This window comes from Heloderma suspectum, chromosome 12, assembly GCF_057233095.1.
Source record: "Heloderma suspectum isolate Gila_16-S chromosome 12, 16-S_ref, whole genome shotgun sequence".
Taxonomy (NCBI): domain Eukaryota; kingdom Metazoa; phylum Chordata; class Lepidosauria; order Squamata; family Helodermatidae; genus Heloderma; species Heloderma suspectum.
This window is the reverse complement of record NC_139469.1, coordinates 37,669,786-37,695,721: the sequence shown is the minus strand read 5'-3', so window position 1 is coordinate 37,695,721 and position 25,936 is coordinate 37,669,786. Positions and strand designations below refer to the sequence as shown.

Genomic DNA, 25,936 nt, shown 5'->3' with positions numbered 1-25,936 from the left:
CTATAAGGAAGGCTGAGCGCCGAAAAATTGATGCTTTCGAACTGTGGTGCTGGAGAAGACTCTTACGAGTCCCCTGGACTGCAAGGAGGTCCAATCAGTCCATCCTAAAGGAAATCAACCCTGAGTGTTCATTGGAAGGACAGATACTGAAGCTGAAATATTTTGGCCACCTAATGTGAAGAGAAAACTCTCTGGAAAAGACCGTGATGCTGGGAAAGACTGAAGGCAAAAGGAGAAGGGGACGGCAGAGGATGAGATGGCTAGATAGCGTCACCAATGCAATGAATATGGACTTGAGCACGCTCCGGGAGAGAGCGCAGGACAGGAAGGCCTGGCGTGCTATGGTCCATGGGGTCACGAAGAGTCGGACACGACTGAACGACTGAACAACAAAACCTTCCTCTGCCAGTAAAATCGTGCTTTGTTGAATGTGTTCTTCCTTTGCCCCCTTTTCCAGCATCTCTGGCGTGGCTTACTACCTCCTACTTGTATGTGTTTAAAGAATGTGTTGCCATATCCAGGGTACTTTGTATGCATTTTAATATTCTGAAAAGAGGATACTTCAGATGCCCCACCATTATCAGCACTTAAAAACTTGCGTATGGCTGCTTCAGTCTCTGTATGGTGCTTCATGAGCTCATAGCCTTCTTTCAGTCTTTTAGAAGTATGCTCAAGCCAACTAGCAAGCCCCCTCCCTGGTTTAGAGATTGCAGACTCTGGGTGCCCTTCATATCTTGATCTCTTTGCCTTTGGTCCTGTGGCATCTTGTGGTTCTGCAGGGGCACTTTTCATAGTTGCAGCTTTCTAGTCTAAAACCAAAAACGAGAAGGGGTGGGCGCAGCCTTATTAAGTAGGTACAAACCTCTCTCTCACACACGCACACAGTCAATGTCTTACCCTTGCCTGTTGGTGGTCCGGTAGCCGTTGGTTTTTTAAAAGGAGCTCTAACAGGCGTCATGTTCACTGCAAAAAGCAATAACCTGTTTAGCAGATTCCTACTTTCCATATGACCCCCCTAACCAACATTAACTTTTTACCTATTTTATCATCAGAAGGTGGTGAGTCTATATGCTTGGTTTTTCTTGTGGCCTTCTTTGGGGATTAATCACAGCAGCCTCCTGAACACTGGTTGTGGTTTCTAAAAAAACAACCACCATGCACACAATGCTTTCAGCTTTACAGGAACCCTTAAAAACCACATGACGATTATTAGAACAATTCTGTTTTATCTGCGCTACCAGATGCAGGTGTGAGTGCTGTCCTGGGGCTTTTCTTGCTAAAAGGATGGCTGGGCGTGATGAAGTCTTCTGTAAAAAAAACTCATTATACACACAGCCAATACTTTCAGAAACAGCACGACGCTGTTGTTTCGTTTTTACATTAAAAATACCACAGACACCGCCCCCCCAAGGCCTTACCCAGGTCTTTATCATTTGAGTACCGTGAAACCACCCTTGGGGGGGGGGTAGTTTCCCCAATTCTGTACCTTTTGACTTAATTTTGGCGCATCTCTATTGGGTGTGTGATTTAATGAGATAGTAAATAAGGAAAAGGTCCTAGTTTGGTCACCCCAAAGGCATGTAGAGTCTTGCCTCAAGCTCTGCTCCGCCCCCAGCACTATGTATGGTGTGAGAGCCTTTTACCATTTCTAGCAGCACTCATGAGAAGAATGGAGGGGGAAATGGCTATGCTAGTTAATGCTTATTTAAGCGCAGCTCATGGACAAATACCCCATAAAATACCAGAACGCAAAACGTTATTAATTTTGCAAAAAAAAGTTTCTACAATTCAAGACGATATTGAAGAATTGTTAACCCCCCTCATCAATGACCTCCAAATCCATAGTCTGGCTGATGCGTTCCACACTTTTACTGTGGTGATGCAGTCTGAGTTTGCTGATGGAAAAATCAATTGGGGGGCGGATTGTAACCATTTTTCTGTTTGGTGGCCTAATGGCAAAGAAACTAGACACACACGGCAGGCCTCTAACATGGCAGAATATAGAAAAATTTGCCAATTTTATCACTGCCTATATCATAAACACCAAAGCAAATTGGATTATGGCTCATGATGGTTGGGTAAGTATCAATCAACCCACCACCCTAAGATCCCATATCCCTTGCTACAGATGTGCGTTCTTTTAATATTTATTATGGGGGGCGGGATTTTTCAGTTGGGTGTGGGTTCTAAAATGATAGAGAAGCTATACTGATCTTGTATTAAAAACAAGACCCCACCGTAATGTTTTACCTTCCATAAAAATAGGGTATGGTAAAGCTACTATTTTTATTGCAGGAAAAAGGATTTGTAAGGACGTTTGAAGATAGAAACGTCTGAATTCCTACACATTCCTACAATGTGAAGACAAAAATCAAAGCTGTTTGCATGCACTATTTTCCCCTAAAATGGCTGTTGTTCTCTGCATAGAGATTGCAGCAACAGCTCTGAATATAAATTTTGAAATATTCCCTACTGTACTTTGTCTTAGTATATTTTAGTTGTATTATTGAAACTATTTTTTAAAAAGGAGGCTAATAAACCTATCAGCAGTAGGAAGACCTATTTGTGATCCTGCATCGCAACCTACTGGCACTCATTGGTAACAAAACCCCTTAAAACGCACATTAACTAAAAATACATGCCTTCTTGATAGACCTGAGACATCAAGACAGTTTTTGGGGATTGTTCTATGGATAAGAAAAAGATAGACCAGTTTTAGAGAAATAACCTTTTTTTTTTACAATACACCAACACAGAAAGAGAAAAATATATATGAAATGAACTTGCCTGCAGGCATACTGTGCCTCTTTTAGAATACTAAAGGGTGTTTTAGTTTTTCTGTGGGGATAAATTGGGAAAGCATAAATAGTACTGCATTTTATTTTCGTTTATCTGTAGCTGCACCCATCTACAAAAATACAATAGTTGGCAGAAGGAAAAGAATTAAGGTATACTCACATGTAGGTAGGCTTCCAGGCACTTCCCTTTAGGTTTTGGGGGTGTAAAGACACAGGGAAGGGCTGACTCTTTTTATCAACGCTAGTCCTATTCTGTGAATTCTGGTTCTGTGACTGGATACAGTTAAGGATCCCCCTGCCCTGAGGTTGTCCTCCCTCCCATCACTAAAATTTAGTACCACCATGCTCAAAAAACATGTAATGGGGTTTCAGGGCCCCCAGTGACCGCCCATCCCATCTGGAAACATGCGGTATCAGTCATTTTGAGCCCCCCCCCACTGCTAGACCTTCACTGATAAACTACTGATAAAAGGTAATTCTTTCAAAAACGTTTCTGACAATTCATAGTTTTCCCCTGCATATAAATGAGCAAAGAGGGGGTGCTCCTACCACCCCATCATGTTTATTTTTAAATGGAAACCTATGTATCCATCATTTTAAAGACAGTTGGAAATCACCCTGCGGATAATCTCCATGCCCGTGCCCCCTAGGGCTCTAAAAACCTCCTCCTCTTGGTCCACGGTGGCATGATGAGTTCGTAGAGGGGTCACATGACCCCCATCAGGTGACCCCAAAGGTCATATGACCGGGTCAGCTGATTGCATACGTCGAACTTCCAGCTTGGGCGGGGCTTCCTGTCTCAACAGGGGGCAGCGCACCTGTCACCTTTGAAAATGGGGTGTGGTTTAGAGTTTGATGCGAACCCCCCTCCTTTACTACATGCCTAGCGAGTCCATGGGTCTTCGTGACATACTTGGGTTTCGATCCCATACAGCAAGGAGTCTCCCGCTCCTCCTCCTTGTTGTTGTAGGCCTGGGTTTCATCACCTCTGCTTGACTGACCTTCAGCCTTTTGCTCGTTATCATGCTCTTCCTCTGCAGGCTGTCCTCCAGTCTCCTCAAGTACCTGGAAAAGGTTCCGTAGTTCCACTGCTTCCACTGGTGAAGGGTAGCTCCTAGTTCTTCTGCTCCTGTCACCCTTTCCCAAGCAGTGTCCTCTACTTCATTTTCCTCGCCTCAGCACTTTCCTCTTCTGCCTCAGCTTGCCGCTGCTTCTGTACTTCGCTTTGCTGCTGCAGTTCCACCGCCAAGAACTCTTCGTGTTCTCTTGTTCCCTGGAGGGTCGGCACTCGCCGCTCCGGTCCTCTTACTTTTTCTTCCAGCTGCATGATCAACTTGCACCTGTTGCATGTCTAGGCCACGTTGATCTCAGGCAAGAAAACAAAGATTGCACACACCGTGCAGGTCACCACCACTGGAGCGTCTTTTCCTTCCGTAGTCTATATTCCCTTTATGTTTCTGATTGTACTGGGATAGCCTGCGCTTTGTCCTCTGTTCACTGGAGGTTAACAACAGGGTCCCACTGGGATGGAAACTTGCTCTGCTCTGCTCAGAGGCAGGAAACAGACTAAGGAGCACTTGATAAACCTCTTTGCTGGCTTCAGGGCCTCTGTGCTTTTTTGGTTCCTGGACTTGGCCTTGCCCTAGTGGGAGATCCTTACTTCAGCAAAGCACAGCATAGGCTGGGTATGGCTTTGCTGGTTTTGCCTGCAGTATTGCTCCAAAATGTTCATTGTCTTAAAGGGCTTCTCCAATTTCCTTGTACACCTTTTCTACCCCTTTCCCCTTCCTCATTGTTGATAAACTTCGCATCCATTGCAGAGTTTGTGTGTGCTTCATTCCACTTAAGCCTCAGCACTGAATTCGGAGCCTTCTGCTTGGGTCTTGCTTGATGAGACCTCTGGCTGCAGCTTAAATGGAAGTGGCAGCAGGTGAGGGCCTCTCAGCACAGAGGTGGATGTGCAGGGCGTGGGTGTTGGCATTCAGGGAAGTTAACACATAAAATAAGGACAAGGATAGAAGCTTGTGACAAATTTATTGAGATGTGGTTTCCTTTCATAGCATGTTAATAAGGACTCTGGGGAAAAAGGTCCCCCTAATACACAGTGTAAATTCTGGAGGTCTTGGAACAACTTTGTCTCTACCCACATGTGTGTATATTCTGAACCACATTACAGCTTAAATTGTTTATAATAAAAACAATTTAAAAAAAGGATTAAAAGGAGGGGAGAGAAGGAGTCAGGTGACCAAACAGCCTAAGCACAGGGAGGGAGGGAAAGCTCAAACTAGAGAGGCAAGAGAAAAACCTTCAACTTATAGCAGCAAGCAGATTCAGGTGACCCACCAGGCAAAGCTCTACTATTTTTTTTCCAGTTTGGGGTAACGGGCTGGGGGGGGGGGAGCTGTAAGGATTTTTTGTCCTTTGGTTTTTTCACTTAGCAGAGATATTATGAGGGGTATGCATAAATGGGGGGGCACAGCATATGAGGTGCAGGGGGCATGCTGAAGGGGGCTCAAGGGATAGTACTTAAAAGTGGTGGTACTGCTGCAGGGTGTAAGGGGACAAGTAGGGAAACATAAGAGGCACAGATCCATTGTATTAGAAGCTTATTAGAATACATTTGTTGATAAGGAATATTTTATTGATTTTGAATTGTGTGAGGTCTTGTATGCGTCAATATGTCAGTCAAGGTTATAAAAAAGACAAAGAAATGCAAATGCTGCAGATTTGGATTCTTGTCCAGAATTGCCAATAATGTAGTTTTAGATCTCCCTATGTCTAGACAGGGCCAATGTATATAAAGGTCCGTTAACTGCAGAGAAGAACTTAGACCCATTTTGGAGTCAATACCTTACATCAAGGAGGCAATTTTGGGGGAAAGGGGTGTGACTTTATGGGAATAGGATGACCTGAAAGATGACATGATCCAACAGATGTAAGAATTTTAGAATATGTATGAAGGTCACCAATTTTCTTTTAAAAATTAAGTCTAAGCACATTATGACTGGGGGACCGACCGCCCCCCCCCCCCCCCGACTGCAGGGCCGCGAAGGAGGTCCTGTATTGTGAGCAGGTTCCCTTTGCCAGTGAAAGATCTCCTTTGCTGTTGAAGTATCATGTGATTGGCAAACAGCTGCTAGATTTCTATGTATGTCTTATTCTTTGCTTGGCTGATTAGAAGGTTTGCATCTTTCTTTAATAAATGCATTTAGCTTATATTGTTTTAGTACTCATTTGTAGAATTTAAGTGAATTTGAGTGAGTGTGAGCATTCTAACTCAAGTCCTCAAAGGAACCTCACCTAGAACATCAAGTCCAAGCTGAGGCTGTTTAAAGCGTGCCTAGGTATCGGATAACAGGGACCCTGAAATTTGAGCCTCCATTACAAGCCACAAATAGGCTGAATTGCATGACCCAGCAGCCTAAGGAAACAACGCAGTCCAAAACCTATAAATCTATCCCATCTTTGTCTCTTAGAGGAAAGGTTGCCTTGTCCACTCACTCCAGGAAACTGTTTTGCTCCCGAGTTCACCTGTTCTGACCACCCTGTGCTGTGGAATGGGCCTTCACTGAATAAGAGACCAAAGTTCTTGGTTCAGCATTCTGCTCCTACGGTGGCCAATCAGATGTTCACAGGAAGCCTGTAAGCAGGACAGGAGTGCGAGAGCCCCCTCTCATTGGTACTCCTGGTGACTGGCACTGACACACACTGCCTTGGATACTGGAGGCAATACATAGCCATTGTGACTAGCAGCCGTTGCTAGTCTTATCTTCCATAAATCTGTCTAATCCTTTCAAGGCTAAGTTGATAACCATCACTACATCTTGTGGTAGTGAATTACATCATTTAACTATGTGCTATATATGAAAATGTGCTTCCTTTTACCTGTCCTGAATCTCTTACCATTCAACTTAACTGGGTGACCTGATTGTAGTATTATGAGCAATATTTTTCCCCACACCACACATAATTGTATACATCTCTATCATGTTCTCTCCCTCCCTTACTTGCCTTTTTTAGGGAAGCTCTAAACATTGTAAGCCCTAATCATTGCAACCTTTCCTGATTAGGGAGTTGCTCCAGTTCCCTGGTCACTGGGTTCCGTTTTCTGCACTAGACATGGTTAAAGCTTTACATTTTTATTCAAGGATCCCAAAACAAGAGATTTCTAAGTTCCTATTTAGAATACATGCCACTGCACAATATATATTCAGAGCACCTTTGCCAAGAGCAACCTCATAAAGGCTTTCAGAAAAATGAGGTGGGTAGGTAAGCTAGTGCATAGCGCTGCAACTGTTAGGCCCAACCGAGAGAGAGTGTCAAGCAAAAGTAGTGCATGTCAATCATCACTGACTGGAATTTATCTGATGGCTCCTCCTCTATTCCAAGACTGCCCTCACATACATTGTTCTGTGTTACGAAGCAAGTGGACGTAGTTCAAAGCTGCCTGTGCTCCTACAGGCAGACATCCAGTTAGTCTTCCCTCCAGAGCGGTAGTGACAAGAATTCCAAACTGGTAGCAGAGACGTGCATCAGACGTTGGCCTGCACAGAATATTTTTTGGGATCTAAGTCTGCTCCCTCTTTTAAGGGTATAGAGAATCATATAACATGGGTGAAACTATCTTACCAAAGCTAAGCGAGTTGGCCAGGTGAATTCCTTCATAGGGAGTCATTCCATCTTCCTGCATCGTCATGTAACTGCTGATCAGCTTTTGAAACAATGGTGAGAGGTGGCTTGTCTATCATGAGTGTTTGAGTGATGTGGTTATCTTCATTGTTTTTTACTAGAACATAGGAAAATAGGGACCTGCCTTATACCACTTGTCCACCTAGGTCAGCACTGCATATGCTGACTGGCAGCAGCTCTTGAGAGTTTTAGGGTTTCCCAGCTCTGTGTGAAGGTGCCAGGGATTGAACCCCTAAGCAACAACCCTTCCCCCAAATTGAGAATTATTAACTATGGTTGAACTTCCATTAATACATTGCATTCTGCATGGCTTTACTGACTGGTTCCCATAAAATTGGGTGCACAACCTTTTCAGCCCCAAGAGTCACAAAGGATGCTGGCTGAGCTGCATGTATGCATACTAGGGATTGTGTAAAATTCATTCCACCTGGATTTCACGGATTGCCAGGTGCCTTTCATTCCATTGTCCACTCATTGACGGAATCGGATTTTAGTTTCTATGTTTGCACAAATCCCCCCCCCCCAAATGAGCATTTTCACACTTTAGCCTATGGGGGAAATGTGCATTTGGGCCCTTTTTAAAATTTTGCATATTTTTGTATTACTAAATTTGCACAAAATTCCAGGAAGTTACAAAAACGGTTTGCAAGTCCATGGAATCCGCCCGACGGAGGAAAAGCCAGTCCACTGTGGAATCTGTGGGTTGGATTCATAAAAATCCGAACTCATTTGATTCCACTGCGGATTTCTCCGACATCCCTAGTGTGTACACAAACCAATGCTCCTGATACAGATTGTTTTTTACCTGATGCTAGCAATGAAAGAGCAATCTGTATAACTTTTTCTGGGGAAGGAGTGGAAAGTACAGGAAGCAGGGAATTTTGTGACAGCATCAGTGGTGGGTCTCGGCACTCTTGGGGGGGGGGGGCAAAGGATCACATTGTGTGTGCCCCTGCTGTATAAGCTTAGATTATTGTCACAAATTGTTATCAGCAATTATTTGATGAGGAAAGCTTCAGGTACTGCATATCTTAAGGAGCTGACATGGGTGGCAGATCATCTCTGGTGGGACAACCACAAGGGGATGACCACTTTGGGAGTGATACAAGGGGTAAGGGCAAGGTCTCCTAGCTGGGGCCTAATACGGTTTGAGAGGTATCCTGCTCTGCTAAAATGGAAGGGTTTTTTCACAGCTTTCCCCAACCTGGTGCCTTCCAGAGGTTTTGCACTCCAAAACATCTAGAAGACACCAGGTTGGGGAAGGCTGCTCTAAGGAAATTTATTCCTAGAGCTGGCTCAGTTGTTGCTATGCCTCAATGTGATTCAAAGCTGGATTATTTATACTTGTGTTTATTTTAAGCTTTCATAAATCTTTTATTTTATTTTTCAGTCAATTTGTGTCTTGTTGTGATCCTGTGGTACAAGGGATGTTTTGAGAGAAGGTGGAAGTTAAAAGGCACAGGCATTTTTTGGATTGAGGACAGAGGGAGGTCTGGCAGTCAGGCAGGGGAAGGCTTGAGTTGCTGACCCAGGGTGCTGCAGTTGAATGCCAAGTCAGTGAATGAAAAACAACAGCCATCAAGGGCTAGCTTGTATCATGGATATGAAACATGAGAGAGTTTGTTTATCCCAGCTCTGCCCTCCAGGGCTTTCTGTACAGCAGCTGGCAAGACTCCATGAAGATGGGGTTGCAGTAGTCTATCAAGATACTATTTCCTGGCCAGGTGCCTTTTAGTTGAGTGTTTGTATCTGAAAATGGGAGTCTATGGCGGGGATTCTGTCCCACCTCCACTTGTTGCTCAACAGTCTCCCTGAGTTGGGAGTGTCCTAGACTTGTAGTTTTATCTATCCCCGAACCTGGATAGCCAAATCTCAGCAGTGGCTGGGCTTGCACAGCTGAGGCTAGTGACCAACTATGCCCACCCCTAAAGGTATTGGAACTGGCCATGGTAACACATGCCTTAGTTACATCTCATTTAGGCTGCATTCCTATGGTTCCTTAATGTTGTAAGGAGGAGAAAATAACTTTGCAAAACAAAACGTACTGAGGGTTGTTTCATATGCAACTCCATGCTGAGTTAATAAGTCTGTAAGTTTCTGCAGCTCTTTAGAAAGTTTCCTGTACTCCTAGAAAAGGGGAAGAAAGTTTAAGAATGATTGATTTTCCACACATACAACAATAAGTTCAAAAGATACAAATGCCCAAGTTGAGAACCCTTGGAAAAAAGTAAACTGTAGAAAGAGTTTATTCCCTTGATGTCAAAATAATGATTCTATCTGGAAGATTTAATTTGCTTTAATTCACCAAAGTGCTGGTATTGGCCTTTCAAACACGACATTGTTTTGGTCTGGGTTACTTGAAGAACCACCTTTACTCGATCAGCAATGCTCGATCAGCACTGGAGGCCCTGCCTGTAAGAACAAGTAGGCTGGCAGACATGAGGGCTAGGACTGTCTTGGGAGGAACTCCGTTCCAACTGAGGTCTCCCAGGTAGGCCCTAAAAACTTACCTTCTCCCCTTGCCCTATACTTGAGCTAGTTTATTTGGTGATGTTGTGTAGATGGCAATAAAAAGGTAAAGGTGTCCCCAACCAGTCGTGTCCGACTCTAGGGTGTGGTGCTCATCTCCATTTCTAAGCCGAAGAGCCAGCGCTGTCCGAAGACGCTTCCGTGGTCATGTGGCCGGCATGACTGAACACCGAGGTGCACAGAACGCTGCTACCTTTCCCGCCGAAGCGGTGCCTATCTATCTACTTGCAATTTCTTGCTTTCGAACTGACAGGTTGGCAGGAGCTGGGACTGAAGATGGGAGCTCACTCCGTCACGCGGCACTCGGGTCTCGAACTGCTGTCCTGCCGACCTTCCGGTCTGCAATTCAGCGTCTTAACCACTAAGCCACCGCGGCCCCAAAGATGGCAATAGTTGGCTTTAATTGTTAAATTTTGACATTTTATTGTTTTATTATTGTTTTATGGTTTTCATTTTGCACACCACCTTGGGGAGGGGGGGTTCCCCTAAAAGGTGGCTATAAATCATAAAAACAAACTAACTAGCTTGCAGGCTTGACACAAGAAGTCCAACCAACGAGTCATTGGTTCCCAGCCTTCACAAAGAACTCTCACTCATACCACTTTCAGCTGCTGGGCAACATTCACATAAGCCAGGTGGTAATTCATTTGGAAACTTCTAACAACACCCTCCACCTTGTCCTCCACCTATTTATTTGTTAAGAGACTATCAGTTGAATCAGAAGAACCAAAACGCAGGCCAACAGTGGCAACATGTTACCAGCCAAACAACTCTAACACCACTTTCTGTACCTTATTACACTTTTCCAGTGAGTCAAATTCCAGATGCTGAAGTTTTGTTTTCTTTCCTTTTACCTCTCTTGTCGATTTTAAAAACCTGGCTTCTTCAAATATCTCTCTCAACCTTTTCTTGTATCCCTGGAAAACAAAATACCAAATAAAGCCTTATCCCTGCCTTGCAACTATTATTTGCTCTTCATCTCTATGAGCTCAGACCAACAAGTGGTAGCCAGTTTTATAGGACTGGCTTGACTGACAAGTGATCCAGATAAAACACTGATTTTAAATCAAGTTTTGATATTCATTTACTTTCTGGACCACCACAAGGATACTAAACATGTCACTATAACTATTAAAACATGTTGGTTTCAACCGAAATAGACCCTTTACACAATGTGGGAGCATGATGCAAAACTTCTGACCATGCAGCCTTCCTGCCTTTTGTACTACAGTATTAGGTCTGCTTAGAAACAGTTTTCTGTTTGACTCTCTGGCCCAGTTCAGACAGTTTGACCACAGATCATCAATATGTGACTAAGGGCCTCAATCTTTTGTGGCCCATAAGCTCATTTGGCAATTTGATAAGCTGGCCAGCACCACAAATTGGCTTTCATGCAGCAGTGTGGCCAGTCATAAAACAGCTGTCATGGACAGAGGACAAGCAACCCATCCAAGAAACGGAGTATGACAAGGCAGAGGCTGAGTTTTAATCCCAAATACCAAACCACATATTTGATCCTACATAGTGCAACAAAAGCCAAGCCAATTAATTTATTCTCCAAGCCTATGCATTTATTCCCTAAATACCCATCCACAAGTCAATTTCCTCCAAATCCATTCTCAATCTCTTTTGAGATGGCCAGCCAATTTCTTTCTCTCTCTTGCCTTGGATCATCATCCATCCAAGCACACATATCTACACGATCTCCCTCTCTCTCTTTCACATATACATGCACACCATTCATTCACAGAAACACAGAGGGATGGTTTGCACAATACGACAGCCCATGGTGAGGCTGCAGCATGTGCGGGGTGCGTGCGACTGCCATTGTGCATATCCAACCCTCGCTTGGGGGTTGTCATGTCGTGCGAACCCAGTGAAGCTGGTTTATGTGAGAGTTGAACAGACTTATGGGTTATGAGACAGTAATTTAACCCTCACATAATCCACACTCGCCAGGTTCAGATGACACAACAATCCCCCCTCCCGGGGTTCAATACACAAAGTGGCACCTACAGGTGCTACAGCTCATCGTAATTTAAATAACCCAAGATGTGTGTGCACTCTTGTTCCTTTGCAATTGAAAGGAAAAGAAGGAAAGCTTTCTCTTCAGAACAAGCCAGTTTTGCATTATGTACGAACCTGAGGAAGATTCCCCCCAACCAACCAAATCCAGTTTAATCCTGATTTCTTTTAAATAGCTTTGGTTACAACACATCACAATTGCTTGAGATGGTAGAAAACGCAGACCCATGATTTCTTCTAAAACGAAAGGGGAAGGTTTCCTTCTCTTGTTCATGAACAAGACAGGAAGCTGTGTGTTTCCACTCATTGCCAATCACTGAAACAATGGTTTAGATAGTTATCTGAAGTGGGCCTCTGTATAAATGCAGGCATATTTAAGGCAAGTCTTGTAGTGATTGCTGCGGCAGCAAGCTTATGTACACTTCAGCAGGAAGGAAGTCCCACTGAAAAGCGGGACTTCAATTGGTTTGAACTGGATTTCTAATTCTGGTCTGCAAGACAAGTGCCAATTTGCGTGCCATGGTTAGTGTTAAACTGCACATCAGAAGGGAACCAGGATTGTGCATGCTCAGAGAAAAAAGCTTGCCAAAAATATGAGGGGGCATTTTTTCCCTCTCTCTCCCACAAGCCCTTTCCCCCGTTTTTCCCGATGGAGGCGCTAGTTTTCTTTTTTAGAATGAGCAAAATGCTTTTAAAAGCAAGGTTCTAAACTCCCTCTGAATCAGGGGTGGGCAAACTGTGGACTGGTCCTACCAAATTTGCTGCCATGGCAAAATGTGTGGTATGTATGTGCAGCCCCAAGTGAGTTCCGCAGGAAAAACACAGCCCAATGACCCATGAAAGTTTCCCACCCCTGCTCTAAATATTTTCTAATAACTACGTAAGACAACCTACAGGATTTAGTAATTACAATTCTGTATACTGCTGACATATACACTCTTAAATGCTCCATCTTCCACAGCATGTTTCTTAAGCAAGAAACAAGCTATTGTGCGAAAGAGTACACAAGCTGTGCAGATCTCTGAAGTCGAATGTAAGTTTATTTTTTATAGTAAATAAAACCATTATTTTATTTACTGTTTATATGACATGACAGGGATTATATGTGGCTAATTTTTCTACACTTATGACGACACTTAGGGCAAAACTAAACATGATGGGAATAGGGGGATTCTGATTAGGACAGCGGTGGCGGCAAAGGGTTGAAGTACCCCTCCCCCTGTGCCGTGGTCCTAATCAATTCCTCCCACCCAGCTATTTATTTTTTTTAAATCAGCCAGAAGAGGGAAAAAAATTGAGTATTATCACATCTAGTTTTGCCCTTGCTGGGTGATGCATTACTAAAGAATTCAATGTTGTTATGGAATTTAACTAAATATTCATGTTTTCCTCAATATGCGCATTTGCTGATTCTGTCATCTGTTTGTGTTTCCCGCACCCCGTAAGTTTGAAGCAATTTGAAAATGGGTTCGTTGCTTGTGGAGTGCACACTAATCTCACTGTGGCCTTTGTTAAAGAGAACTCACACGTTTTCGCATTGTTTCTTCTGTTACTGGATACTTCCAAGTCAGAAAAAACTCTTCTTATTAGCATAGGAACATCAGAAGATAATGAGTAAGACTCGTAGGATCCATCTAACCCAGTACTGTTGACACTGACTGGCAACGGCTCTTTAAAGTTTCCAGCAGAAGCCCTTCCTAGCCCAACCTGGAGATGCCAGAGGTCAAACCTGGGACCTCCTGCATGCAAAGCTGAGCCACAGTTCCTCCCTTAGTGTTAATGACTTCTTTTTTCAACTCTTTTTTTCCCCTTATTTTTCCAAGTGACAAAAACTAAGATATGCTTTGGTACACTTATGCATAGTAGCTTGCTCCTCCATCTCTAATACTGGGTATATTTGTAATTTTTAATACCCTAAGGCAACTGTACTTTTAAACGTATACCACACACTACAGTTCTATGAGTTATACATAGTGTATTTATGTTCTTTAAAGCAGTGAATTAAATTCAGACCTGATAAGAAAATAGGTATTGCGCATATTTCATTTCATTCCCCCTCCAAAATTTATTTCCTAAACAAAAAGCACTCTTAAAAAATCCAGAGTTGCACTCAACCTGGTGTGCTTGATATATGATCACAATTCTCTTTTAAGACATGAGAAATATCTAATTAAATACTAAATTCAAATTTCCTTTAAACTGGGTTAGTTTGGAACCCTTTCCATAACTTTTTTTAAAAATTAAAAATCCAATCTGACTGAAAAATGTCAGCAATTTTTAACCACTGTGCTGTTGTATGCTTCAAGGCAAAACAGTCTGTTCATGAAGTGCTGTAATTATACCAGTACTGGGCCTTTTCTCTGTGTAACCTGAATACATCAGCTGAGGGAGCTAGTAGAGCATAATCTTGGTGCTAAAGCTAAGGAGATGTGTCTGGACAGAAATCCCACATGGACCTCCCTGGGCTTTATGGCAGGGTAGATACGTAACAAGTAAAACACACAAACCTGATTCGTGATTAACTCATCATAAAGCAACTGCTCCACTTCATCCCACTTTCTCTGGAGGGCTTCAGGCAAAGCTGGATACACTGCAAAGAGAAAGCATCTCTGACCTTTAGTTCTTTCTGGTGCTACAGCTGCCTTGTGCTTGTTTACCCAAAGGTTACATCCACAAATGGGCAGAGGACTCCAGCCTTGCCGTGGAAGCCCATCCTCGGCTTGCGCTGGCTGCTGCGAAGTTCACTTGTGCTGACAGTGCTGAGAAAACCTTGTCACTGCACAAGCATGACCGTGACACTGGCGGGACTCAAGGAACAGAAGTGGGGGGGAGGCTGACAGTGCAGCAGGGAAGGAATGGGATTTCAGAGGAATCCGACACTTGTGCAATTGTCAGTTCTGCCCTCAACAGCAGCATAACATCATACCTGCAGAACAGGTGGCATAAGACAAAGCACTCCCCATTGGATTCAGCAGACAGCCCCAGATGGACTGACTGGCTTGATTTTAAATATTTCTTGGCCACCCTTCAGGGCAGGAGCCCTTCCAAAGCGGCATACAACAATAAAGCAATAAAAACAATATGGTATTAATAACAGTAAAAACATAGATGAGTGCCTTCCACCTCCTCTCCCACCTACCCAGGGTGCAACGGTGTGTGATGAGAAATGTAACGAAAGTGCTGATCAATTATCACAATAGAATTTATCCATTTGTCTTAACAACAAAAGGATGCAGTGTATCCTCAACTCCTCCTGTCCAGCCAGCCACACCCTCCTCCAGAATGTTCCGTCCCACTACCCCTCACCCATTTTCAGGGTTCCTCCCCACCCACTGGCACTATATGGGGGTGAGGTTTTACAAATGTTTTGCACTTTTGCAAACTTCAGGGTTCCCCTGGAGTGTATTTCTCAGTGGCCTCATTTAGGCTCTGATCCTGTGTTTGATATCACCACCTTAGCTTGATATCTGACCAGCAAGAATGTTATTTTATTTTCAATACTTATAACAAAAGTTCTCTAGGTCGTTTATAAGCAAAAAAAGGAAACCAGACATGAAAATAAAATCTATTTTGACTTGAAAAAAACCAGCAGAAAACAATACAGATCTACAAAGATCCACCAAAAATATTAAAGATTGAAAAGCCTGGGGGGAACTGCACCAGCACCAACCACAGGACTGTACTAGCAGTCTATAAAACCCAGTCAGCAGAGGCACAACTCAGGAATCAAGGGAGACAGAATGGGGCTCCACCACTCAGGCCTGGTGTCATGGCATGGGGGGTGGGGGCTCCGGTGAGAGGGGCCTCCAGCAGGAGCCTCAACTCCACTGCTGTGATTGGGGATGCCAGGCCAAGAGACCCCACACAGGCAGGCACGGGCACATGCCGCAAAGCAGGCGCCTCCATGCCCACTCGCAGGAAGGAGCTTGCTACTGGCTGCACTCCCTTGAACCCGGACGGACTTCTAGCAGGAACAAGGGCAGACACCAGGCACAGCCACTCTTGCTGGGGAACCGCCAGCGCTGGAACTGTGGGCCAAACTGCAGGGCCACAGTGAGCACAGGCCACAGTCCCCGGGGGCGGGATCATTTACCCACAACTAGGGGCAGCAGCACGGGGGGGCGTGGGTGGCGAAGGCGGGTGGACGGGCCACTTGCTCACCAGCCCTGGCCGAGGCAGAGGAACTAACTCCCTGCTGCCCATTATTCATTATGGTGCTGATGACACCTTTCTCTCAGGAGCCATAGCAAAAGCGGCAGCCGCCACCAGCAGTGGGAATCCCATTTTTTCTCTGTAGGCATCTCCAAGGTCTGTTCCTCCCTGTTTGTCTGGCTATTATTTATTTCATTTCATTTCTACACCGCCCAATAGCCGAAGCTCTCTGTAGGCTGCTGCTGTTTCAGCTGTCAGGGAAATCAAACCTCTGCCTGACAGGAGGCCTGGAGCTTGTGGCTGGATGCGACTGTTGCAGCCCACCCCTCCGTGTGCTCACACGTGGAAGTGTGCATGTCCTGGATAGGGTGGCGATATGTGCTGACTGGTGTGCTTGGGTGATATGGACACCACTGTGAATGGTGTGTAGCAGTGGTCTTGCCATGGGTGCTCTGGGGGCATCTGTTGTAACAATGTAAGAGCCCTGCTGGATCAGACAAAACATCCAGCATCGGGCTTCCTACCATAGCCAGCCAGGTGCTTCTGGGAAAGCACACAAGGCCATGAAGGCAAGAGGCCCAACGAACGCTATTCAGTGGCCTCTGGACCAGAAGACAATGATGCCATGATGACCAGTAGACAAATTCACAGAGATATCTATTCCTCTTCTAAAGGCATCTACATTTAGTGGCTACACCTTGTGGAAGTAGATTCCATAAATTAATGGTGTGTTAATTATGCCACTGTTGCTGTAACAGAGAGAAAAAATTCAACCATCTCCACTGAGAGACAAGCTGCCCTTGGCTCTCTCCAACTAGCTGGCTCCCTTAGCTGGCAGCCATTCCATCCAGCTATCAGAAGTGTTTCCCAACTGGTCTTCGTAAGTTATTTCTATCAGTCTTGACCGCCCTGAAGCTATTCCAGCTGCAGTGTTGGGAGCTGTCTCACACCCTGAGAAGGAGCATCCTGCTACCAGAGAAGTAGTTCTGAGCTATTTCCCCATAAGAGCTTCTGTAGTAGCCAAGGCATCCCTCAGCAATCGTGTCAAGTACAATCTCCTAAGCGTGCACAGATAGGTTGCACTAAATTAACTGCTGTTAATTTGTGAATGGGAGATCATACATATATGATTCATTTATCAATGGAAATAAAATTCCCTTTTGTTATTAATGAAGGAATTAAAAGGGAGATTATCATGAAATTGAGATAAATTTTTATATTAAATGACACATGAGAAATTAACTAACGTGTTATATGGGATGCATACATATGGCCTTTATAAGGGGTACAATTAATAAAGCCTCTTCCTGATTAAATGATCAAACTAGGGTAGAATTAATGGGAAAAAAACAAAGTTTAGAAAGACAACATACAGGTACAATTAACCTTTAAAAACAACCTGAACTGGAAGCATACAGAGTACAATTAAGTTTATTAAATACAACTGAGGGCACAATCCTATGGGACCCTCCCTTGATACTCATAAGCCTTTGAGCTTGGGAGGCATATGAGTGTCCATACAGAGCAGGAAGCACAGCGGAAGTGACTGTCGCTTCCAGCTCTGTATTTCAGCTGGATGGGTTTTGCCCATGTGAGAATGGCTCAGCTTACCTCAGTTAGGGCCACCTCTCCATAAGCTACACAGTGGCGGTGTCAACCTCGGTGTTGATCACAACTACTTATGGCTTCCCACCAGTGGTATAGTGGAACATTTTGATGTGCACATCATGACAGACATTCGCCGCACTTTAAGAAGGATGCAGACAAACTGGAGAGGGTTCAGAGAAGGGCAGCGAAGATGATCAGGGGACTGGAAACAAAGCCTCCTGATGAAATCAATGCTGTAAAAAGCAAGAAGTGGAACCCACTACCATGCTTTAAGGTGATAAGAATGAATCGAACTGACGTTGCTGATGGCAGTTTTAAGAAAAACCCACTTGCAGCCAGACTGTAAGGTCACAAATTGGCTTTAAGAAAAACCCACTAGCAGCCAGACTGTAAGGTCACAGAATGGTTTGAGGTGACAGGGGTGAGTCTTTAGAATTTGTTACCACTTGCCCAATTGTAAAACTGTAAACATCTGATAAATTATGCCTCGCTTTGGGAGAACAAAGAAACAATATTCTTGGTTTCAGAGCCTTGCTGGGTTGCTCCCCAAGAGAGTCCGGACTTTTCTTCCAACGAGCAGAGGCGTGGAACAGAGGTGCAGGATTACTTGGGCTCATTAGAAGCAAAGTGGAAGAAAAGTTGGACTCTTCCCCAAATTCAGCTGTTGCCAACATGCAGAAGCCATAGAACCCTTCAAAAGAAGTTTGGGCAGTAGGTAAAGTTTGGGAGGATTGGGTAAAGTTAACTCTTTGTTGATTCTCTAGATGTTGCCTTAAAACCTGTGGTTTTCTCTGTAAACCTATCAAAGCCATAGTCCCAGGTCATAGTCTGAAGGCACATGAGGCAGCCACTTTGCTGAAGCTAAGCAGGTTTGGGTCTGGTCAGTGCTTGGAGGGGAGACTTCCTAGGAACCACATGTAGCCGTTTTGAGTTCCATGATGGAAGAAAGGTGGAATATAAATATAATAAATAAAATAAAATAAGCCCTACGTAAATCATGGTAATGTGGGTTGTAGATACTTTACTGACAAGAGGAATGCCAGTTGATTTGCTTAAAAAGGTCAGCCAGAGAGAGGAGTGGCTGGGGGGCTGACTTGACTGCTGAGAAACAGGACTTTATGTACTTCATTGGCAAGGAGGTGGGTCAAGTAGCTAATTTGTTCAAAAACGGTCAGCAAAAAAGAGGGGTGGCTGGGGTTGTCAATCCCCCTGATCTGACCACTGAGCAACTGACCCCAAAGTACCAACTTGATTTAAAGGAAGTACCTTCTTCACAGTACCAAGAGGGCAGGAGTGACATCAAACTCTTAAATGCAAAAGCTGGCTTTGCCCGGAGCACCAAGTGTCAGCCTGTTAGAATCCCCAAGGCAGAGCAAGGTTTATGAGCTCTTGATGCTCTAAAGGCTCAGTTAAGGGCTCATTCCATTCCATGAGCCCCAGGTTTTGATTTATCCTTGACTGTGCAGACTGTTGTCTCTGAATCAGAACTCGGGGCTGCTCTGTTACAAAATGGGCCTGACCAGGGGTTACATCTTATAGCCCACTTGAGCAAAAGGTCGCTACCTTGAGAGAAAAGTCTAGCCACACAAAGGGTGTGTAGCTATTGTGAGAGCCCTGGATAAAATGAGACTGTATTTATGTGACAAAAAACCTCAAGTTCAGACTACTAATTCCTCTGTATGTTGGTTCTCTAAAGTGGAAGGTTTAATCAATCAGTTGGTGCATGGGAGTTTAGCTGTGCAAAATCATGACTTTCTGTGGTTCACATTTAAGGGTCGGACAAGTTATTGGTTGCTGCATTGTCAGTCAGATGGGTGAATTATGTAAATAGGCTAAACTGCTTTAACAATTTATGGATTGCCCAGAGATCTGGGAACTATGTCGAGAAATATGTTCAACTGCTTTGCCAGTTTGCTGCTTTACAGCCGATATTGTTTCTGCTTTATGTTTTAAGTAAGAACTTGTGTCCTGCTGCTGTCCTAGCTCAGAACTTGAGAAAATCTGTTATTATATGTAGACTTTTATTTTTAAAAACTCTTTTTAGTTGTTTTGTATAGTTTCAGAATAAACGGAATGGGTGAAGGTTTAATGCTGTATTTTTTAACGTTTTAAGTCTAATCTGTTCTCTTCTGTAATGCCTTTTATGTATCATAATCAATCCATTCTTGCTTGTAGCTTGATAAGTGTATAAAGATGTAAATTTGGAGTAAACCCCCCCCCACCATTTCATCTCTTTAGAGGTATCAAGAAATCCATTTTCTTGCTAAATTTAGCTGCCTGGAAGGAAGCTGACAGGGTGGAAACTGAGCCAATAGAGCTTCAGAGCAGTTCTGATTCTGAGGAGGAACAGCAATCCGTGGGAGAGGAGCTCGCTCATCTCTCACAGGCACAGCAGCTGGCAGAGATTCCTCCTGCCAGCACTCCTGGGATAGATAGTGACCCTGGCAGCGAGAGAGTGCTGGAGGGGGGCTTGTTGGACGCTCAGCGCAGATGCAGGGAGTGGCGACAGATGGAGGGCGTGGAAAGGAGGCGTAGCGCTCGTTTGGCGCGCAATCAACGGTCACGTCCCGAGGACCCAAGGGAAAGAGGGAGGATCTCTCCCTAGCCCATAAGTTCAGGGTCTTCCTGTGATTCTCCTTCAAACAGGGACCAACTGCCTTACCTGGAGCTAGGGCTACTCTGCTATCTTTCCCCAGTGCTGTTCCTTGCTTAGTCGCTAGTGATTAGTATCTGAAAGAGTCATAAAGTAATAAAGGAATAATGTCTTGGAAATAATTCCTCGTCGTCTGTGTCCTGAGTTGGCTATTGGTGGGGACTGCAAGAGGCAGCTAGGGTGCTCCTGACAGCAGCTCCATTTCCTGAGGAGGGGCCTGCCCATATTCGTTTAAATACCTGCATATATTATCATGTGTGGTTCTAATCTCCAGGCCTTCAAGGTTACAGCTGAATTCTTGCTGAAATTAGACTGATTTCAGCTGGACTCCGACATCACAGCCTCTTCTGAAAGCCAAGGAAGTTATCTAGCCTGCTACTGATTGGCCAAAGAGGCTTGTCTCTGAGGAAACTATTCTGTTAGCCTGCTTGACTAAGGAGGCTCACTTCACATTTGCCAAGGGCCTGGGGGAATAAAGCAAGAGGGGCTACTGTTGCCCTTTGGTCTTCATCTTCACGTGCTAACTGGCTTTTGAGCATGTGAGCGTTTGGCTCTTGAATCCTATCAGAGGACCCTTACTTAGGTAATGTTTAGGACTGGGTTACGTATTGCTCTGCTATTTTTGCCTGCAGCATTGTTCCAAAGGGTTCCTTTGGTTTCGGTACACCTTTTCATCTTTTCCCCCTTCACTACACAAATAAACTTAATCTCTACCTTTAGAGCTGTGTGTGCCTTCTTCCAGGTAAGGCCTCAGCGCTAATTTCAGAGCCTCGCTGCTGCTTGAAGTTTTAGGTTTAGGGCTGAAGCTCGAGGGTGCTAGTTTGGCCCCTTGTTTCTGAAGCTCTAGGGGAGTACTGCAAGGTTTGGGAGTCCTCTAGCTCAGGCTGAGGTGGATGCAGGTGGTGGCGGCAGTGCGCCAATGACTGCTTGCCTGCTGCCTACACTGCAGGGAGTCTAGGCAACCCCTTCTCCCTCCGCTATAGTAATTTAATGTTTACATTGTTTGCAAATCATGTTTTCATGTATATGGTTTGCATTTAAAAAAATAAAAAATATAAAAGAACTGTAACTTCGAGATACCGTGACTGAGCTTGCGTCATGTCTTTTAGATTGCCAAGCTGAGGGCAAGGATTCTGATATTTGTATGCTGCTCTGAGAGCTTTTTTGCCCTGAAGAGCAGGGTGAAATGCTTTAAACAAACGTTATCCTTTCTTCCTACTGGTAGTGTTGTACTTTCTACTTTGTTGCTGGGACCTATTTATGGGCATAGGTCTACACTGCGGTGAGTCTACAAATGTGCTTGCTACTAGCCAGCACGTCGTGTCTGGCCAGAGCCCCTGCTCTTCTTCAGAGCTTCAGGAAGGCTCCGAGAGCAGTGAGGTGTCACTGCTTTCCAAGGGTCAGGGCCACAGAGACAAGCCCCCACCTTCCCCATCCCCATTCAAGGCTGAAGTGCCTGGAGCAGCCCTGAAGCTCAGCAGGATGCCAGTCAAGAGCCTGCCCTCCACTTGACAGAGGGAACAGCTTCAGTAGTCAGCTAAAATCTGTGGGCCTGCAAAGACACTGCTGTTACGCCAACATTAGCGGGGTGCTGTTCGCCGAATGTAAACTATGGGCTGACTTAATGAAAACTGAGGGCTGATTTCCACCCTTAAGAAGGGAGACCGATTTTGAAATTGCAAGGTGTGACTCTTCCTCCCACTGTACTTAACAGAAGAGCTCAGTTCTTGGGATGCTGGCATATCACAGATCTGGAAAAATTCCCATATTTGCTATACTTGGCATTTTGGACATGTGCCACATTAAGGTGCATAATTCCAGAGTCTCCTGACTCTGAGTTTTTTACCCTACCTGAGAGAGAATGCGGGTGGCAAACAAGTGGCGTTTCAAATGTCAGAGAATAAACACAAGTGCTCGGTTCAGACACATGAGCCAATCTGTTTTTCTTTCCACATACAAGTAGTACCTGAAAAACAGGGAATTGAGAACAAGTGAAAAAATTCCAGCATTCTGCTACTGCTGGCTTCATGGTGAATCCAAGTTCCATTTCAACATGAATCACTTGTTCAAAATATAGTTATCTCATTTCCCAGAAACACAAGAGGACCACCTGGATTTTCTTGACCCAAGCAAGGCACTCACAAGGCTGTTATAGAGAACTTTCAATGTTACCTATAGAGAACTTTCAATATTAAAAAAAAATCCCATATGCTGCGCCTTGGCTGTGAAACAGCCATATGAAGAATCGAATCCTAATACTGTGGCAAAGCTCCCCAGTTTTGCATGTGATTATGAGATTTGGGAACATCTTAAAAGCTTATAGACCACAACACTGAAAAGCATTTTAGCTTCCTTAGCACATTTTCTTTCTTACCTTTGTCTGTCTGTTCTTGGTTTCACATGAATCTCCATCTCTCATCCACATAGCAACAAAAGTATTGTTTTCAATCTCCCATTCATGCCAGATACTAGAAAGAAAAAACCCTTTAAAACATTGTATGTATCAAAACAAATGAACAAAAGGTACAAATATCTTCTTACAGAAACAAAGATGTTGAAAAAAGTACAATTTGGCCTTCTTTCAAAAAAGTCAACAGCAATTTAATCCACAAAGCTTGGATTACCAGGATTCATTTCAGACTGGTTTCAGGCCTCATTTTCACATGTCAACTGCTTTGGGCACCCTGATTATCCCTCAGAAGAGGGTGTGTGTGATCCTGCTCATTCTTCCAGATCTCTCATCAGCTTTTGATACCGTCAACCATGGTAACCTCCTGGATAGGCTGTCTGGATTGGGTACTGAGCACTGAAAGCTAATTCCAGAAGGTAGTGCTGAATCTTCCATCAGATTCAGGTGAAGCAGTGTTTGGGAGCTGTAATACTAGTAAGCAGTTTGTCTGACCATGGAAGTAGAGTTCATCCTGCCATACTCCTCCCGAAAAGTCAAACTATTTGAGGGTGCACATTGTCACTGGAGTCTCAAGTAGTCTCCCTGACATGCAATGCCTTCCAACAAGTGAAACTAGTAGCCTCCATATTAGATTACTGCAATGTACTGTCCATGGGGCTGCTTTTGAAAATTTTCCAGGAACCAGAGTATAACATGCAGCTAGTACTTTATTAACTGCATCATATTTCTTCAATTTTTAAAACAGCTACATTAGTTCCCTTTCAATTTCTGAGGATAATTCAAAGTGATGGTGATTACCTATAACACCCTAAGCCAGGGGTGTCCCACTTGTGGCCCTCCAGATGTTGGATCACAACTCTCATGTTCCCTCACCAGTGACTATGCTAGTTAGGGCTGCTTTATGTATGTATTGCATTTTTATACCACCCAATAGCCAAAGCTCTCTGGGCTGTTCACAACAATTAAAACCATAAAATACAACACTATAAAATGTAATATAGGACTTTGAAACTATAATACAAAACAAAAATAAAACCTAGCAGCAGTGCAAAGATTTCAAATGGGGCCAAACATCTGAAGGGCCGTAAGTTGCCCACCCCTGCCCTAAGTGGCTTAGGCCTGCCTGAACTCTGCAGTCATTATCTGATCCCATCTGTGGGCTGTCTTCCCCAAAGAGAAAAACTGATGAGGCTAAAAGAAAAGAAACTTGGCCAGGAACAAAGCAGGCATGGGGTCTGAGCTCCAGAACAGAAAACGACTCTTTTGAACCCAGAGTTTTCTGCTCCAACACCCATTTCACAGAAGGCAAACTGCTGCGGGTCAGAGATAAGTAACTTGGCCAAGAAAATGAGTATAAGGCAGAGAGAGATGGGGTCGAAGCCCCCAATGCCAAATCATATTTGTTACTACAAAGCACAACAAAATACCAGTTTCACAGAAGGCATGCTGGTGATGCATAGAGAAACACACAGAGACAAAACACCAACGTAACTAACAAACTTTGGCCAAAGCAAACACCAGCTAACACCACACAAAACCAAAACAAACAAGAGTCAAAACACACTGCAGTCACCCATCATTTCTATTACCTAAGAATTGTCTCCAGCCCACCCCACAGCATTCTTGGTAATAAACACAGTGCTGGAGGCCAGTACATTGCTTTGCACCATGCCAGCCTCCTAGTTTTGTAAGTAACAGTTTAAAAAAAATCTTTAAAAGTACTTTTTTTAGAACCAGGAGGAGCAGGGAGCCTGATGGACACCAAGGGAGATACTCCTTTTCTCTAACTCAGTGCAAGGGATCTCTGTGTCACTAGGGAGTCATGTCCTGACTGAGCCTTGGTGCTTTCTCAGCCTGCAGAGCAATGGGGCTGATAGAAACTGCAGGTGCACAGAGGCCAAGTTATAAGTGAGCACAAAAAGAGAAACTGTAGGATACATGTCCTACGGTTTCACATATTGTGCAGACCTACAACTTACACAATGCAAAGTTAAAGTACCTTCATGTACAATTCCCATGCTTTTTACAGCATGAATAAATTTGAAAGTACCTGAAGGATTTTCATCCTACAATACCAAATTAAATGCACAACCATGGAGAAAAGGACTCACAGCCTGGGGCTTCTTACCCAAGAATTCCACTGTAAGCGTTCCACCGAAAGGTCTGCTCGTGCTGCGTGATGTTATGGAAGGGGCAGAACTCATATTTGTACCTAAACATTAAAGACACTTCAGACTTTTACATTCGGTCGAAGTTCATAGCTTTGTGATCCAGCATCTGAATGAGCTACTTACATAGATTCCACATAACTGAAGCATTTGCCTGCCAGCAGAAAAAGGTGCGCGGGGCCTGGAGAGCAAACACAGCGACTTATCCGGGCGGTCCAAGCGCGGGGTGCCGGCGACACGATGTCGCAGGCAGGGAGGCAGGCGGCCGGCGTCCCTGAAGGCCGCGGCCGCGGTTTCCGCCGCTTCTTAGCCTTCAAAGGGCGGGCCATGCCGGCAAGCCTCGGCGGCTCCGCGCCCGCAGCGGCCTACCCACCCCCGGGTCGTGCTTCGATCGCGGCTCTCGCCCGCCCGCGGAGCTCACCGGACGCCGGAGAAGGGCCCGCCTTGGGCTGGAGGCGGTTGGACGGAGGCAGGAAGGGGTTGTTCAGCCTTGCCGGAGGGACGAGAGAAAGACGCGCCTTCAGGCCCGCGCGCATCGCCAGGGCCGGCAAGAGCCGCCCGCCCGCCGTAGGGGCGTTTTCCGTGCCCCGCCCCGCCCCGCCCCGCCCCGCCCCGCCCCGCCTCGCCTCGCCTCGCCTCACCCGAAGCTGTTGGGCTCCTCCACGACTTTCATCTTCCCAGCGGCGGCCAGTCCTGAGAGAGAGAGAGAGAGAGAGAGAGAGAGAGGGAGGGCGCGAGAGAGGGCGCGAGCGAGCGGGGGGCGCGAGGCTCCTTACCTGCCGCCAGGACGACCAGCGCCGCCGCCTCGCCGCGGCCCGGCCGCCGCCTCGCGCTGCGGCTGGCGGAGGCGGCCGCCATCTTCTCGGGCCGCCAGGAAGCGGAAGCTGCTCCCGGTGCTCTTCCG

At 45.0% G+C, this 25,936-nt stretch overlaps 1 protein-coding gene across 13 annotated transcripts; it reads right to left on the bottom strand.

Annotated features, from left to right (window-relative positions):
• Window positions 1–517: 517 nt before the first annotated feature.
• On the bottom strand, window positions 518–25,911 carry GNPTG (N-acetylglucosamine-1-phosphate transferase subunit gamma). 13 transcript variants are annotated; one of them, XR_014785633.1, is made up of 17 exons: window positions 25,809–25,911; window positions 25,674–25,725; window positions 25,454–25,521; window positions 25,159–25,213; window positions 24,993–25,076; window positions 22,829–22,922; window positions 22,306–22,420; window positions 14,549–14,631; window positions 10,808–10,933; window positions 9,533–9,614; window positions 7,428–7,584; window positions 2,788–2,838; window positions 2,643–2,687; window positions 1,239–1,307; window positions 1,038–1,138; window positions 898–963; window positions 525–809 (listed from the first exon to the last, which is right to left on the bottom strand). XR_014785633.1 is itself a non-coding variant. In XM_084819163.1 (12 exons), exons 1-11 carry the CDS (start codon window positions 25,888–25,890, stop codon window positions 7,460–7,462), a joined length of 966 nt encoding a protein of 321 aa, XP_084675289.1. In that variant the 5' UTR covers window positions 25,891–25,911; the 3' UTR covers window positions 5,311–7,342; window positions 7,428–7,459. The 13 variants fall into 13 exon arrangements, 4 of the variants coding, with proteins under 4 accessions (XP_084675289.1, XP_084675292.1, XP_084675288.1 ...); XR_014785634.1 differs by lacking the exon at window positions 1,239–1,307; XR_014785639.1 differs by lacking the exon at window positions 1,239–1,307 and having other exon boundaries at window positions 7,428–7,509.
• Between the last annotated feature and the right edge of the window lie 25 nt (window positions 25,912–25,936).

Bases quoted from the DNA above. Each gene is read 5' to 3' on its own strand.
- GNPTG (XM_084819162.1), bottom strand. From the start codon at position 25,890: ATGGCGGCCGCCTCCGCCAGCCGCAGCGCGAGGCGGCGGCCGGGCCGC. The intron at 9,615-10,807 runs GTACAGAAAGTG...CCCCTTTTCTAG, and splicing joins CACTGGAAAAGTGTAATAAG to GAGTACAGGAAACTTTCTAA. The intron at 7,585-9,532 runs GTACGTTTTGTT...CCTATGTTCTAG, and splicing joins TGCATATGAAACAACCCTCA to TAAAAAACAATGAAGATAAC.